An 18705-nucleotide genomic window follows, 5' to 3' on the forward strand; every position below is an offset into this window, starting at 1 on the left:
CTCATAATTTGTGTCACTGAGGTTGGAAAGCGGCTTTAAGAAGGGCTAATGTTTATCTTAGTGCCAATTCCAGTTAGGTGATTTTTTGGTAACAAAGCATCAAGACGAAAAACTAAAAATCTGAATTAAACTCCAAACTATTTTTTAAAGAAAACTGTTACTTGATTACTATCTCCTATAATTCGCTTATTTCAGCAACAAAGAGTTCATACCAGAATCAAGTAAAACAAAAATAATTGCCTGGGTTGACACAGACTCCATGACTCTACTCCTAGAAGAAAAAAGGACAGAAATAATCTAAATAACATCACATTTTCTTTCTCCAGCAGCAGTAACAAAGATGTGGCAGCCATCATTTTACACTCTTCTGCATCTGGGTCTGAGACCTCCTTATATCTCATTAGAATTTGACAAATGAGTATATCAGGGAAATACAAATAGAGATGGGATGACAAGACTTTCCCTCGAACTTCGGGCTCTAGTAAATTCTCTTCTGAAAAAAGTTTGGGTTTTTTTCTGAATTATTAGGAAGTCAAGACAACAGGATAAAGTACATGGTAGGAGGGCTGTACAAGCTGTCCAGTTTTTAAAAACAAATTTCCTTTGTAGTTGAAATCATTTGGTCATTTCACACAGAAAAAAACATTAACTTCATTTCATCACAAAAAACAGCAATCCCCTCAATAGCATAAAGTCATCAACAGAGAACAGAGCATTTAGGGCTTGAGCCCTTTTTCTAAGATCAAATGAGTAATTTGAATAAAACAACTTCATACTCTTTCCTTAAGTTCTCAACAATGAAAGTTTACTGGCATTTTAACTGAAAATTTTAATCCTTCTCATTTGCATTGCTAGAAAAACAAAGTCAAACAGCTATCTAGACATAAATGGAGTGTAATTTCATCAATTACAGATATATTTAATGGAGAAAACATTATTTCAATATAACCCCTGGAAAATGGTTACCAAAAAAAATGGCAAATTAAATGACAGCTATTTGACCTTATCAAAAATTTACTACTAAAGAAGAAAAGTAAAAGGGTGGGATTTAAGGTCTGGAAACCCAAGGATACCAAGAGAGATCTCGTAAGTATCACATAAGTGTGTATGTACACACACACAAACACACACATGGTTATTTTGGTCATAATAATGCTCAACATTTGTATACTGTTTTTATAGGCTACCAAAGCAAAATTATTGTGGGGATAAGAATTTACTTCACTCTACTACAGAGGCTTAAAAAGATTATGAGCCTTACCCTAAATCACAGCCAGTAAATAGAAGAACTAGAACCCATATCACTTGACTTCTGGTTCAGTGCACTTTATACTAGCCTTTATTACCTCTTATTCATTCATTTAAAAAGGTAGAGATAAGAGGAAAGGACAAGTGAATGCCAAAATAGAGCCCAGGACATGCCACACACAAAAACTATCTGTTGTGTAGGATAAATCCTGCTGTGCATATTTCTCTAGGAAAATATGTTTTATTGAAAACATCCAGGAAGGTGCAGCCAAGGAGAACATAAACTGCATATAAAAATCAGTGGGACGCCATCTGGCTTTCATGACTTCACCTTCAGCGATATCTTGGATGACTGCCTCTATCGTCAATAACTTGGTTTATCAAACTTCTCAGTAGGAGATAACAGAATAAGGGCCAAACACCCCAAGAACTCATTACAAGCAAACTAAATATCATCTGTTACAGATCTGCCACATAGATTCCAAAAGGGCTCCCCAGTGCAGTAGTGGTTATGCAGTTTAGTCAGAAAGTACAAAAATATGTCTATTTTGAAAACCAGTATCTATAGACTCTGGCACTCATCTCTGTGGTTCAATTTTGGGGTGTGCCAAAGTTTTATTTCTTTTCCACTTCAGTTAATTTTTCATTTGATTATAACTTCTGAAAACACAGATGTGGTCCTTCTGTTGAAGGAAAAGGAAAAACTCAAGCCAAAATTTAGAAACATAGGTATTTCTTGAAGTTCTGGGATAATATAATCATGTACTATTTTATCAAATAATTTTCAAGAGTAAAAACCTGTAATAAAAAAGGCAAACACAAAAGCGTTACTTTAAAAACTACTGTTACAAACCACTCATGTGTAAAAAGATTTTTTTGGTCATGTGGTTATTTCCTGGGAGCTTCAGTCTCCCTTCAGAATTTCTTGTTGTCTACTGACCCCATCTGGCAAAATTATAGAGGAAGTTATAGTGACTAAAGCTACTGCCAAGCCAACCCTTTTATTTTATCTAAGGAGACATTTTAAGAGAAAAAAAGAAAACAGAAGATCAGGTAAAATACTCTAAGGATTCTTAGCTTGATCCCTCTATAATACATAGGATGATAGGGAAAAACATGTAATATTAAAAAGGTCATGCCACTGAGTTTTAATAATTTTAAATTATTACAGGCTAAGCTCTACTCCCACTTAATACCACATATAGAATCTCCATATTTTTACTGCTCTGTTATTTATCTGTCTTCTTTTTCAAGTGTACTACATATGACTCCAACAAATGAAGATCTTTCAGGGCTATCAGTATTCTAAATGACAGAATTCATGTGCTGCCTTTTCACTGTTATTCTTCAAGATGCTTTTTAGTATTCTGATCTTTTATTTTAAAAGTTTTATTAAAACTCTGAGATCTTCTCTTTGTTCAATACAATGATAAGGTAATTACTTCAAAATCATCTCCAACAAAACTGGATGAAAAACATTTTAAACAATACAAGGTAGTTTAAAACTTCAAGTACAGAGTTACTAAAAGGGGAGAAATGTCTGTTTAACCTATGCAAATTGGTCTTGAGACTACAGGTTTTCATTGTCTGCCATTCTTACTATCAATATTCAGAATATGATCCTACCAAAGGGGATAAAAAGGAGAAACTGAAGGAGAGTTTTAAAAACACATCGAGAGCTCCATTTTATTCACCATCTGACTTATTCCACATTTGTGAAAGTGGCTACAACATTAACACGAAGTTTCAATTCTTCTTTTGAACATTCCTCCTCTGAGACATTTGAGTTTTTAGACCTAGTGTTATTTGAACATATTTGGGTAATTTCCATTAATAAGTGGATTGAAATGCAGAATAACACCGGGTTGCCATTGCTACAGACTATATCATTCCCCTAACTTAAAGCCCATTTCATACATCTTTCTAAGATCAAAAGAAGGAGAAGTCTAAACATGGAGATTTCTGCTATGGCAGGGTATAGCCATTTAACTTCTTCTTTCAACAAGCCAGAGATGGCAGAATTCTCTTTGAAGTGGCAGCCCTGTTGGCCTTTGAAGTCCCTTGTCAATTGCAGAATGGCTCTGGTGGGGTTTGTTTTGTAGCCAGCTGTCACCATGAAGGCAGACATGACGTATTTCCAGCAGTCTCACTTCAGGGTCTGTCAAGTGACTGATTTCATAACCAGTCACCATAACAAAGGAGATTCAAACTCATTGACATTAGAGCAATAGTCTACAATGAAACTTACTAAGTTCCCCTTGACAGAGCTTGATTTAAATACTGAAATGATTACACAAAGCCAATGAGAAAATGATTGTCAATTTAACTGTCACCATCTAAGATTCTTAGAATATTAATGTACTTTCCATAAGTTTATCAATGCAGTGGTTCATTAATAATATCTTGTTTTAAATGAAGCATCTTTGAACAATAGTACCTTCAATCTGCACGGACTAAAAACGATGACTTCTGCAGAAATCAGTAACCTGTTTTAAAAGCAGTTTATACTGCTAATTTACAACTGGATTTACTTCTAAGACTGAATGATTCTATATAGTTCTGAGAAACATGTTTGTATTTATAATACTTTTAGACTGTTCAGCGACTTACCTCAAAAATCCCCAGCACTACCAACATAGAGAACAGTTTAAGACATAAAAGGATAAACAGTGGGAAAAAAATGGTAGGTTAAGAAACTTCTATCAACCATAAATGCAGCCCATTAGAGTACTATATATAAGGAAACAATCTTAAATTACGAAACTATCTTTAAGGCAGGAGAGATGAGACAAATCTTGAAAAACCTAATGCCAAATTCACCAATGATAATCAGAAGTATTAGTTCCACTGGAAGGAAATAAAGCAAAATCAAAAACATTTTCATCCTAATTTAATCACAGTTTATATCTGTTCTGTAGAATGTTTTGATTTTTCTTCTTTGAGAGAGAGAGAGAGAGAGAGAGAGCACGTGCAAGCAGGGTAAGGGGCAGAGGGAGAGAAAGAGAGAATCTTAAACAGGCTTCATGCCCAGGGTGTAACCCGACACGAGGCTTGATCTCACAGCTGTGAGATTATGACCTGAGCTAAAACTAAGAATCAGACACTCAACTGACTGAGCCACCCAGGTGCCCCAGACTGTTTTGAATTTTTACATGTTTTTATGACATGTAAAAACTGCTATTTCAGAGTTGAAGACTACATAATACAGAATACACTTTTAGGTAGCTCCTACTATCTGAAAGATCAGCCACAATAGGACAGAGTACTACACATTCATCCCATGAGACATAATAAGTTCTCTTATTTCCCACTGAAGGACAGGTCATGGATAATGAGGATTTCTATATTTTATTTTTTCCATTCTGGCTACCATGCTTTAAAATCACGCTTTAAAAATAACCTTTCAAATAATGTTCTTTAAATCTACAATTGTGAAATCTTTTGAGTTCTTCTGGTCAGTTGACAAAGTGCTTCATCAAATCCTGTAGATAAGAGTTGAAAGAAAGAATAAAAACAATTCAAAATATTTTTGTAATAATTCAACATATTTTTGTAATAATTCAAAATATTTTTTGTTAGCTAACGTAAAACTCATAAAACTGCAATTAAACTTTACATTGTTTAGTAAATAAAGCGACACTTCTATTACCAGAAGTGTAAACATTCAGGATGTCAGAATAAAATTTCACTCATTCACTCATTAATTAATTCATTCACTCAACAAGTCTTCCCTGAATGCCACTATGTATCAGACATAATGGTAGGTATTCAGGATACAATAGTAAACAAGACACAATCCCTGCCCTCAAGGAGCTTTCATTCTAATACAGAAGATGGAAATAGTCTCTTAAAGTGACAGACAGTAAATAAGTAATAATAACACAGTGTTGCCAAACAAACAGTACAGGGTACTGCTGAAAAACACGGGAGAGACATGTAACTCAGACTCAGGAGATAAGAGAAGGTTTTACGGAAGGAGAAGTAGGATTTATCCAGGTAAGGGAATGAAATAAAGATGAAGACACTGCTTCATTCACAGGTGACATGTACTTCAATAAATGCAAACTATTCTTCATTCTTCTGCAAAAGGACTCAATGAGCACTGATGTTCTTTTTCTCTCCAGGAAACATTAATATATCTAAGAATTTCGTTAAGTGATTAAATACTAGTATTTATCATGATGACCAGCAGTTAATAGGTAAGCAGTAAATGTCAATATATCAAGCCTTGTAATTATATTAAGAGTAAAATGCTATGTACTTTCACTGTGTCACATTTTCTAGTAATAATAGAGAGTAAAGAGGTACCTCCTCAATTTACGTGTATTTGAGAGTGACCGGTTTATAGTTTTTAGCTCATAGCACACTTCTAAGCTAAAGCCATGTATCCAACTCCCTACTGGACAACTTTATGGGAAACAGGGCACAGGTATCTCAAATTTAACATACACATAGTTGAATCCCTACACTAAACTCCTCCAGCTTTCCCCATAGTTCAATAAACACCACCACCATCAACTTAGCTTTCATGGCAGACAACACGGGCATCAGCCCTGCCACTTCCTTCTCCTTCATCGTCCACATACAAAACGTCAGCAAATCTTACTGCATCTGCCTCCAAATAAATCTCTCCATTTTCACTGCCAACACCCTACTATGTTCCTGGATTATGCAGTATCTTCCTAACAGGTATTCCCCCTTCTACCCTTATTTATTTTTTCCCTATCCATTTTTCATATAGTTACCAGAATAATCTTTTCAAACTATAAAATGGATTTTCATCATTCTTCTGCTTAAAATGATTTAAAGGTTAACCATTATGATTAAGATAAAACCTGAAATCACTGATGTGACCATCCTACATAATCTGGTTTCTGCCTACCTCTGCAGTTTCATGTCATAGGATCTGTTCTCTTACTCCTTCATTTGCTCACTCACTCATCTACCTACCCACTCAGCCACCAACTCACTTCTACTCAATTATTCTCCACTAACTGGTGGTTCTCTTTTTGCTCTATAGCATGACTATACCATGCTCTTACCATTATTAAGGTGTCCACACAAGTGGTTTCCACTGAAGTAAATTTCTTGACGTTTTGAATCTAATTCCTATTGACTTTTCATGTGTCAATTTAAATACCAGTGTCTTAGAGATGCCTTCCCTGACCATTTATTCTAAATAAGTTCCCCTTGTTATACTTTTTATAATACTATACTTTTATTTGGCTATATCACAATCTCAAAGAGTAAGTTTATGCCTGTGATCATGTGATTAATCTCCATAACATATAAACACCAGGGGGAAAGGGACCATATTTTTTTGGTTCACTAATGTATTTTCAGTTTCTAACACACAGTAAACTCTCAATTAGCATTAATAGAATGTATAACAGCGTAATGGACTAAATGGTATCTTGGAGGCCATTAAACTATTCATGCTGGGCTGGCATATTCTCTCTATGGACAAACACCTCTTTCTCACTTCTATAACCTTTCTACTCCTTTTTCCTATACTAATTCCATCACACATGCTATAAATTGAAGTGTCTAGTATTATACGAACACGGGGTAATACACACACATGCACACACACACACAATTAGGGTATCACTTTGAAAGTGACCTAGTCCTTTACTAATCTAAAGGATTATTTCACCATTATTTCTTAAAGGAATAATTACTTTTGACAAACAGGTTTTTAGACTACAGATGTTTTCCCAAAAATGAAAATTAAAAAAGGATCAACTACATCAGTGCTTGTCCTTCTACATTATCAGTACTACAAAACTCTGTCAGGCTCAGGAGGAAAAATTAAATGGTAGTTTCTAAGTACACATGTTTATATGGAAGTATCTATCCATCCAACACACTATGGAGTTCAGCCATCCAATACAGTAGCCACTAGCTAGATGTGGCCATTTAAATTTAATTGAAATTAAATAAATGTAAAAATTTGGTTCTTGGGGCTCCCGGGTGGCTCTGTTGTTTGAGTGTTCAACTTTGGCTCAGGTCATGATCTCATGGTTTGTGAGTTCAAGCCCTGTATCAGGCTCACTGCTATCAGTGCAGAGCCAGCTTAGGATCCTCTGTCCCCCTCTCTCTCTGCCCCTCCCCTGCTCATGCTCCCTCTCTGTCAAAAATAAATGTTAAAACAAATTGGTTCTTCAGGGACTCTAGCCACATTTTAAGCATTCAACAGAAACGTGTGGCTAGGAGTTGCCATACTGAACAGGAGAGATATAAAACATTTCCACTTGCTCAAAGTTCTGCTGGATAGTGCTGGTATAAAGACTACCAGAGACTTTGGTAACAAATAAGCACTTAAGAATAAAAATGTATATTCCTAGAATTCACTTTATATCAAAAGAAAAAAAAAGTAACTTCTGTTTGGAATTCAAATCTTTTTAATAGGGAATGGTATTTAGATACCACATCTGAGCACCAGAGAGGGTACACTGCAACTGAAATAATCAACTTTTTTAGGTACTTTCAGTACACAGGAAATGTGTGTGCATATGCATCTAAGTGTTTAAGAGAAAAAAGACATGAATATTAAACAGATATTTCCAATTCAAGATTATGAGGATCAAACACAATTTTCTTTAATCTTAAATTTTCTGTATCTTCTTACTTCTAGAAATAAGCTCCAAGCATAATGTTCTCAAATCCACATTTTGTTTTAAATCGTGCTAATGAGAGTGTTATTTTTCTTTCCTTCCCTACGTTCCTTCCTAAAGGAAAGCATAGAGTAATAAATGACTTTGTAAAACTGAAAGATAGCATTAGGATTCAATTCCACAGTACATATTTGTAGCCGTTAACTAAAATCACTAAAATTATTTTTACGAGGAGAGCCTAAAAGAAAATTGGAAAATAAAGACTAAGATCCTGAATTAACCTAAGACAGACTCTCAGAGGATGAATAACCCAGTGACAAGAACGATACCTTGTTGACTGACTTACTAGTTGGCTATGGCATTCCCAGGTGATACAGATATTACACATTTTAGGCTGAGCAATGGATTAAAACTTGTGACTTAACGTCACAAGGATTAAAACTTGATATATGGAAATGGGAACTTTTAATAAAAAGCATGTTATCACCAGTACTGAATCGACCAGGTGGGTCTGTAGATACTAAGTTTCTCTGGGGCCTTAAGCCTTCCTTTAGAGCTATCAAGAGTCATGGTAGTAACAACAGAAGCTTCAGTCGTAGCTAATGTTCACTGGGTGCTTACTATATGCCAACTTTAAGTGCTTTATACATACCACCTCTCTTTAGTGTGGCAGATATATTTAGTATCTTTGACAGCTCAGGGAACCAACACAAATAACTTGCCTGGGGGCACTTGGGTGGCACAGTCGGTCGAGCCTCCAACTTTGGCTCAGGTTATGATCTCACAGTTGGTGAGTTCAAGCCCCATATCGGGCTCTCTGCTGTCAGCACAGAGCCTGCTTTAGATCCTCTGCTCCCCTCTCTCTCTGCCCCTTCTCTACTCTCTCAAAAGTAAATAAACATTAAAAACAAACAAACAAAAAAAGTAACTTGCCTACAATTACCATTTTTAAGTGATGGAAGCATAATTCCAACCAAGAATTCTAACCCAGAACCCACTTTCTTGTATGTAGTACAACTTCTCTAAAGTTCTGGAGTAGCTTTTAACTACAGAACCAGAGTGTACAATCTATGTACCTAACCTATCACTTCTGCCTTTCTCAGACTTGCTTCTCCTAACACTCACCATGACTAATTTCAACTTCATAGAATAAGAGTGTTTTGTCACATGAGTTGAAAAAGCCTGAGGGAAAAACCGGTTTGAGGCAAGGAATCAAGAATTCTGGATTTGGATGGTTTCAGGTTGAGAAGTCAATGAATTATATGAAAAAAGGTATGAAGCAGACATGTATACAACTGTCTACTTCATTAGTTTGGACCTCAAAAGAGAAAAGTGGGCTGATCATAAATCTGATATGGTAACAATTTTATTACTTATACTAATGTAGCTATCATTTCTTTAGCATAATTTCTTGGTTTTTATCCTCAAACAAGTTTTTCCCTCAGGCTTTCTCCTCTCAGAAAATGGAACTACATCTGCCCAGCTGTCTAGCCAGAAATCAGAGAATCATCTTTATTCTCTCCTTCATCCTTACCCACACATGCAATTTTATTTAGCTCTATTAGTCTTTTATTTAGCTCTATTTCCAAAAGACATTCTAAATCCATCCACTTTTCTCCATCCCCACTGCCACTATGTAACTTACTCACCTGTTACCTAATTTACAACTTCTTGCCTAAACCAGAAGCCTACATGATTTTGCTTGTACACCCACTAAATGTTTATATTAACTATGCTTTTAACCTGGTATCTATTTTTTTAACATAAGTTTAAAGAGTTGCAAAGAATGTGATTTCTTAGGAATTTTTTTTTTAATGTGTATTTATTTTTGAGAGAGAGAGAGCGAGCATGCTCATGTGTCATGCAAGCGGGAGGGGCAGAGAGAGGGAGAAAGAGAATCCCAAGCAGGCTCCTCACTGTCAGCGCAGAGCCCCACAAGGGACTCGAACCCATGAACCATAAGATCATGACCTGAGCCAAAATCAAGATTTGGACGCTTAACCAACTGAGCCTCCCAGTTGCCCTGCTTTCTTAGGTATTTAAATTTTATTTTTAAAAAATGAAGCATCACTCTTTTTCAAGAAAGTATCCAATTAAATGTAAATATTATGGAGACTTGATATCTACTTTTATCTATTTAAAAACTAACTATAAAGACAAACTGTTCTTAATTAATTAAAAGTTTTTATGTTCCTTTTTCCTCTCTGACCTTATGTTTCTGTTCCATTTCTTCCTAAAATTTTATACTGACATAATTTATTTTATGCTAGACTGTTTGTATAGATCCTGTCTCGTACTTCTGCACCAAAGATATATACATAAATTTAAATTTCTTACTTATAAAATCTCCTGTGGTCATAACTCTATTAGTAAATTATTTCAAATTGAGTTATCATTATAATTACTATAACACAGAATCAATAGAAACTAACATACATATTTTATATTTTGAAAAAATATTAAACATAAAAAGTAAAATTTTATTAAAAATGTATCTTATCACTAAACATTTATCTTAATGAAATTAATGAAACTTTTATTAGATATTCCTTGATAAATATTTCTTATTGGAAAAAAGACCTAGGATTCAGTACCAATTCTATTGTATGTTTCATTTCCATAGGTGTAAGCACTAAGAAACCTTTATATAAATAAGTAAATAGGAATGGAAAGAGCTTTTTGTTATAGCAATATCTCAAAATTTTGCACTCCTTCAGAATTATATGCCCCAAATCACATATTAGCCCATCATTAAAAATTATTTATAATTATCAGCTGGCAACTTAATTAGGTTATCCTTCAATTTTATTGGAAACAAAGAATTATAAACAATCTGAGGGTTTTTTTTTTAATGTTTATTTAATTTTGAGAGAGAGAGAGAGAGGCAGAGCATGAGCAGGGGAGGGGCAGAGAAAGAGGGAGACACAGAATCCAAAGCAGGCTCCAGGCTCTGAGCTGTCAGCACAGAGCCCGACGTGGGGCTCAAACTCATGAATGGTGAGATCATGACCTGAGCTGAAGCTGGACACTTAACCGGCTGAGCCACCCAGGCGCCCCCTGACTTTTCTGATCCATCTTCTTAACACTAATATTTGGAATTATCCATTTGTTACTGTTCCAGAGGGTTTCTTCCTCCTAGAGGAATATAAAATACTAAGATTCAGGAGAGGTGTGCCTATTGTAAAGTGAGGGATGCACACTGAAAAGAGAAGTGAAAAAAGAGAATCTACACATCTTAGATCAATTTGAAGGAACAGTATGTTTAGAAGCTGAAGACCTGTGCCCGTGCTCCTTTTTGGAAAATGTTCATGCCATCTCCAAGTCTATGTGCACCTCAGTTTGAAGACCTCTGGCCCAGGCTACTCTAACAACTCATCTGATCTTCTTACGTCCACTCAGCCTTATTGAATCCATTTTCCAACCAGCAGTCTGATGACCTTTTAAAAACACAAATCAGCGGCACCTGGGTTGCTCAGCTGGTTAAGTGTCCGACTCTTGATTTTGGCTCAGATCACGATCTCACAGTTCATAGGTTCAAGACTCACATCGGGCTGTGCACTGACATCGTGGAGCCTGCTTGGGATTCTCTCTTTCCCTCTCTGCCCCTCTCCCACTCGCACAAGCGCTCTCTCTCTCAATAAATAAACTTAAAAAATTTCTTTTAAAAAACCCCACAAATCAAAGAATGCCATGCACTGATTAAACCTGTTTAACTGCTTCCACCATTCTAAAAAAAATAACCCTGACTTCTGGCCACCCCTTACATAAGACCCTGCACACCTTACACTGCTCCCACCCCTTAGTCATACCAGTTGTCCTCACACATGTCTAGTTCTTTTCACCTTCCTGCTGTCACAACACTGATTTCTCCCCACTATTCACATGGCAGGCTTCTTACCCTTCAAGACACAGATTAGGGTGTCTGGGTGGCACCCCAGGTTAAGTATCTGACTTCGGTTCAGGTCACGATCTCATGGTTCATAAGTTCAAGTCCTACATTGGGGTAAACCCTGCCCTTCTCTTTCTCTCTCTCTCTCTGTCCCTTGCTTACTTGCTCCCTCTCCCCACCGCCTTAAAAAAAAAAAAAAAAAAAGACCCAGGTTAAATGTTACTTTCTCAGAGAATGCTCCCTGAGCATTCAATCAAAAATAACCCTTCCAAATTCACCAGATTATTGCCTATTACAGAAAACCTGTTCCTATTCTTTACAGACCTTCTGACAAATTGTAACTTAAAAAAAAAACTTTTTTTTTGGTTTAGGATCTGTATCTCTCTGCAGACTATAAGCTCTCTTAGGGGAGAGACCACAGCTGCTGTATTCATCACAATATATCACCCCAGACTACCACAGCACCACTGGATACTCAATAAAGATCTGTTGATCTGTTGAATGAATGAATGAATGAATGAGCAAGCAAACCCATGAAAAAATATTATCTGCTTAAATTCCTTCAATAGTTCTCCACTGCCTTGAACATAAAATGAAATGCTGGAGTAGAACATGAGACTAAATTTGCTTAAGCATGATCAGATTGCAGGCACCTCCCTATCCCTCCCATAGTTCTCCCTCCCATAGATCATGCCATACATATTTATCCTAAATTATAGCTACTAACCACTATTTAAAGTTTCCTGGATGCTTCCAGTTTTCACATATGCTGATCCCTCTGCATGGAATATGGTGAATATCCTTCCACATCTTTTTTGCTTAGTTCTTTCTTTTTAAGACTCAGCTCATGAATTGGCCATCTCCTCCAGGAAGGTTTCTATAGATCTCTCCAATCTGGATTGTATGCCTGTCCCTCCTCTTCTTATTCAGATCACTACCACGGCACTTACCAAACTGAACCATAATTATAGGTTCATTCTTCAGTCTTTCCAAACAAACTATGAACTTCTTGAGACAGAGGCTATTTCTATTACCTTTTTATTTCCAGTGCTTACTGTAGAGTCTGGAAAACTACAAGGTATTCAATAAAAGTTTGTAGAAAGGGCAGCATAAGTAAAAGGGTCATTATTTTATTTTCTGAGCATTACTGCCACTTAATTTAAAAAATGAGAAATATAACTTACTATAAATATTCAGATCAGTACAAGACTATGTTTATATGACCAAAGAATAAACTGTCAACTCTGGGAATAGCTAAAAGTTAAGAAGGCAATGGAAAAGATTGAAGAGTACAATGATAGTTTGATTAGCATACATCATCTTCTATAGGCTACCCAGTTACTAGTGATGCTTCAGTAGTGGCAACTGTTCTGTTTGAAAAAGTATTTGGGTATCATGGTGATAAATGCTGTGTAACTGATTGGATAGATCTGCAACCAATAGGGAATTTAATATATCTTTAAGAATAAAAAAAGAGATGGGACACTTGACAGTTGCCAGTTGCAGACTGGGCCCCACTCACTCATGTGCCTTGCTCCACTTCCTCCACAACTGTGTCTGACAAACCAGACATGACTGAGGATAAGAAATTTGATTAAGTCAAAATTGAAGAAGATAGAAACACAAGAAAAAATCCACTGCCTTCAAAAGAAACAATGGAACAGGAGAAGCAAGCGAATCATAATGAAGCAAGCATTTGTCACCAATATGCAATGTACATTCCATAAGCACTGCCTTCTTATTTTACTTTTTTTTTTTTAGCTATTTACCTTTGCAAAATGCAAAGAAACTGGATCAAGTTTAAATGACTATACTGCCCATCTTCACAATAAAGAATCAAGAACTTCTGACAGGGAAGGCCAAAAGCCTGTCTTTCCCACCTGCCTGTCTAGCTGGCAGGAAAGGAAAAGAACTTGCATGTTGAAGGAAGAAGGTGGATAGTACAACTGTGAGCTCCAGAGTAAAAACCAAGCTGGCCCAAGGTAGGCTGTAAAATGCAGTTTAATCAAGAGTGCCATTTTTTGTTGTTCAAATGCTTTTAATTACTGGAATGCATAATACCTGGGAAAAAATTTTTAAGATGTAATCCCAAAAAATGCTCATTAATCTATAAGTACCTGCATACAAATCACAGGTATAACCTTATGATCTTCTGGGTCAAAAATTTAAACTTAACATACAAGCCAAATAATATCAAAATGGCAATTTAAAAAATGAATACCACTATTAAAAATGAGATTTTAAAACAAAAGTCAGAACTCGTGTAAATGTTAGTTATATTGAGAGGATATATCTTTATCCCTCAAAACATTAAAAAATGCACTTTAGGAACATATAAATCCAGCCTACTGAGCCACAAGAAAATGTGTTACGTTAGAGGGGTTTTTTAAATCCTTGGTTAGCAATGTAGTTGTAAAAGACTTCTTAAAAAAATAATCTTAGTGAAGATATTTAAAGTATTCTTTTCAAGTTAAAAAAAAAAAAGCATTTCAAAAATTTAACCTTACAGCAGCACTGCTGAACTAAAGAAATTGCTCCCTACCTCCTCACAATTACGAGACTTAAGACAGCCAAAATTATTCTATTCTCATTTTAGGAAAATGGATTCTCATATTCAACAAAACACAAAACCTGCTAAAACTTGAGCAGAGAGAAGTTTCAGAAAAAGAAAATCCATGTGGAAAAGCACAAAGCAAAAGTAAAAGGAGCCCTTGGGTTTCCCTCCATGGGATTATATTCACTTTCACTTCTCCATTTGCCAACACAGGTTATAGGACATCTTCCTTCACTGGATCATTATATTTTTATATTTATGTTTTATATTTTTATATCATTTATATTTTATATTTTTATATCATTATGTATCTTTATATTTGGGGGCATAGGCTCAATATGGAACAGCATGTATTGGGAATAAAGAAACTGTAATGGGATCCTGTAAGAAGAAATGTTTTCCCTTGACCCTTTTTTGCCTCTCAAACTTTAAAAAGCTCTGTATTTTATTTTAGTAAGAGAGACTGTTCCCAATTTTACTCTGCACTTTAAGAAATCAAGAAATGCAGATATTCTCCTTCTATTAGAGGGTGTTATTTCTTCTCAGAGGCTAAATTTAAGAGACAGAAATGTCCCTAGCCAAAAAAAAAAAAACGAAAAAAAAAAAAGCTTTACCCATTTAAGATGTTTCAAATGAATATTTCTAGATTACCCTGGTGTATACAATTAATACATATAAGTAAAATTAACAGCAGAGCTGAAAGACAGAAAAAGATAAAAATAAAAGAACAGAAGATGACAGCAGGAGGGGACAGTGGATTAAGATTATATAGCCTCAGAAATACAAACATAAAAGAGGCTTCTTCATACTTTAAACCACTGAGAGCTCAAATGACTGGTCTCATGCAATATTTTACTCAATAGCTTCAGATAGGCAATGAGTAGCAGCATGGTAGAAAAGAAGAAAAAGATAAACAGGGAGGAGAGAAAGAAAAAAGCATGCAATTAAAAGCAAATTATATATAGCCACTTTGGAAGACAGTTTCACAGTTTCTCACAAAGTTAAATATAATCTTACCATACAATCCAGCAATTCCCAGGTGTTTACCTAATTGAGTTGATAATTTATGTCCATAAAAAAACCTACACACAATGTTTATAGAAGCTTTATTCATAATTGCCAAACACTGGAAGTAATCTAGATGTTCTTCAGTAGGTAAAGGAATAAACAAATTGTAGCATGTCAATACAATGGAATATTATTCAGAAGTAAAACAAAATGAGCTATCAGGCCACAAAAAGACACAGAAGAACCTTAAATGCAGAGGCTAAATGAAAGAAGCCAGTGTGAAAAGGCTACAAACTGTGTTTCCAACTGTATCGACATTTTGGAAGAGGAAAAACTAGAGAGACAGGAAAAAGACCAAGGATTACAGAGGTGGAGGAAGGATGAATAAGTGGAGCACAGGGGACATTTAGGGCAGTGAAACTATTCTGCATGATACTGTAATGGGGAATACATGATATTATACATTTGGCAAAACCCAGAGAAGTGAACAAGATGAAGAGCGATCCAAAATGTAAGCTATGGACTAGTTAATAATGTATCAACACTGGCTCATCAATTTTAATAAATCTGTCACACCAATGTTAACACTAGGGAAAACTGAGGTGGAGGAAGGAATATATGGGAATTCCATGAACTTTCTGCTCAACTTTTTTGTGAACTAAAAAAAGAAACTGATCTAAAATAAGTCTATTATAAACAATACACAAACACATAAATTTGTAAATAAATCTACCCCCTAAAAAGCAAATTATAACTAGGTTCACACAATAATACGTTTTAAAAACACATACCAGTTTACATGCTATAATGACAGGATGTATTATTAATTGTCAACATTTCTATGATTCCCAGTATGTAAGACTTGTCATTATATAATGATTCCTAAACAGAAAAAAATCTTCACAGAAAGAAAAAATGGGGTCATTTTGAAAATGAAGGTAAGAATGTACAAAAGGTAAAATCAATAAAAGAAAACACCTCTTCACCCTGGAACAATGACTGTCACCATCCCTTCTCTGAAGCTCTCCACTACCCAAGCTCTACTTAACTGTACACGAGGAAATACTCAAATTACAAGTGGACAAGGCATTTATGTAGGAACAAGGCACTGAAAGACATGAAAAGTTCAATCTCTGCTAATAAATATCAGTTTGTCTTTCTACACTTAACATTAAAGAAAACATACCCTCATACTAACAGTTAAGAAAGGACCTCCTTAAGGCGCACACTACACCATGCCTGCTTTCAGAATGCACCTTCTTCCTTGTTATGCAACAGTATACCTTAACTCACAAGACCACTGGTGGTCTCATCATGGGGGTTCCCAAAAGATTCAGGTTACTCTCTCAATGAACTCTTTTTACCATATTTCTCCAACAAAGAAATGGAAAGGAAACAATAACTAAAAAAATTAAATGCCACGATCTCTGTGTAAGGAAGATTCAAAATCTCTATTCATATTCTCAAAATGGAAACTGATCTTAGAGACTTCACTTGTTAAAACCATTTTTCCATTCACATTTCCCATCTTTAGTTATTCCTCCTAACAAAAAAGATAAAAGCCACTGCACAGGATCTAAAAGATGTAGAAAAATATATAAAGCAAACACCACACACAGCAACAGTAGAACTCTTTAATAAGTCACCTCAGGGTTGAGACATACTGATTGGTTAGTCTCAAGTGTCATGATATCTATGTCCTTCATACTTGCTATTCACCTTAACTTGTTATAACTTTAACTGCTCTCTTGAACAAGGCAGGGTATAAATAAACTATCTGCTATTTAAAATTAACATTTTAACTCAGATCTGTTTGTGTTTTCCCATTCAATTTAAAAGCAGGATTGTGACCAGCCTTGCAATACACAGACAAGCTCCATTTCATCTCAACAGATACATGAGCATATACTACATAATTTTTGTGAAATAAGTCCCAAATTATGAATGCAGAGATTTTTAACATCATAAGTCAATTAACATGAGCCAAGTCTTATGCAAACATAAGAATTTCAATTCTTATTTAGGTCCAAATACTTGTACCTGATGAAGTGCTTCTGAAACCCTATAAACATATGTAGAGTTTGCCTAAACTATACTGGTTGGGTTTTACCTTTTGTTTAACCAGCAGCATTGCCAGTAACTGTATAAAATTGCAGACCTGTTTTTCAGCACTGGTCCTGGCTGACTCCTCTTGTGCTAGCACCATTTCTCGCTCTGCAGTTATCTGTACACTTTCTCTTAGTGCTTCTTCCAGCTCTTCAATCCTGTCATCCTTCTTACGGAGACTGTCCTGGAAAACGATGGAAGACCAGGTGAAGTAGACTAATTAGTTAACCCAAGAGAGCCTATTTATCAAGAAAGGTTATTTGCTTATTAAATATTCTTCCCTTCAGAAATAAATCCAAGCCAGAAAGATATCTTCACAGAGGAAAGAACAAGGGAAGAAAAGAAGTCTAATAGGAGGTTGAAGAATATTATTAAGAGCAAAGCATCAAGTTAGTTAAGCAAGAGAAACTTGTGATGGATTTGTTCTCTGTAACACAGAGAACAAAACTGTGTTAAGCAGCACACACAGCAAGGGCTTGATTACTTAAAAACACAAAGCTGTTTTTGAACTACTCTCTAAACTGGGCTTTAAGCCAGCTTTGATGAAGCCTAAGTAGTAAGACACAATACGAAAACATTCTCTCTCCCTGAAAAGTTCAGCCTAGATGAAAAAGTTAGATAAACAGCGTGATTCTTCAGATTATATTCTTCATATAGACACTCATTAGCAAACTAATTTAGAAAAAAAGAAATGAAAGTGATGTTTCCTAATGATTTAAAGACAGCAAAGTTTTCTCTTAATTTCATATGAGAAAACTAAATATGATAACTGGATATAAGTGATCTGGCTAAGGATGAGTAATTTCATTAGCCAACCAATTCCCACTAGCATTGATATTCTAAATAAGCTGAAAAATTAACTCTTGGGAAGGTAAATATGGATTTCTATCAGAAAGACAAAATCCTATAGGACTTTAAGAACATGTAATAAAGGAAAGATCTTAAAATAAGAAGGATAAATGAAGCAAAGGCCAAGCAATATTAAGAATTAGATTCATCAGATTATAAGCATTTCCTCTTTAAATTCTTCTAGAACCAAAAGATTAAAAATAAAGTGCTGCCTTTTATTAATACAATTAAATTAAAAACACAAGAACAAGAGTTACTAAAACATTCTCCAACTTTCAGAATACTTGCCATCAGTAAAAGATATGAAAGGATTTTGTCTTTTTTTTGTGCAACTCTCACTTAATTAGATTGTAGTTCACTTTTATAAGTGCAAGGCACAGAAAGTCCTTCCTAACAACTTTGTCTTCAAAAATCCAGAACTTGAAATCTGTCAA

General features: G+C 35.3%; 1 protein-coding gene across 9 annotated transcripts in view; it reads right to left on the bottom strand.

Annotated features, from left to right (window-relative positions):
• ERC1 (ELKS/RAB6-interacting/CAST family member 1) overlaps positions 1-18705 on the bottom strand; it is a 509468-nt gene that overhangs the window by 247506 nt on the left and 243257 nt on the right. For 6 of the 9 annotated variants that reach the window (XM_042945438.1, XM_042945439.1, XM_042945441.1 and 3 more), the window contains one exon: positions 17475-17606. The exons of the other annotated variants lie outside the window; for them this stretch is intronic. In XM_042945438.1, the coding sequence (XP_042801372.1) occupies positions 17475-17606 (132 nt within the window). The remainder of the gene's footprint in view (positions 1-17474; positions 17607-18705) is intronic. 9 annotated transcript variants of the gene reach the window in all.

This window comes from Panthera leo, chromosome B4, assembly GCF_018350215.1.
Source record: "Panthera leo isolate Ple1 chromosome B4, P.leo_Ple1_pat1.1, whole genome shotgun sequence".
Classification (NCBI taxonomy): domain Eukaryota; kingdom Metazoa; phylum Chordata; class Mammalia; order Carnivora; family Felidae; genus Panthera; species Panthera leo.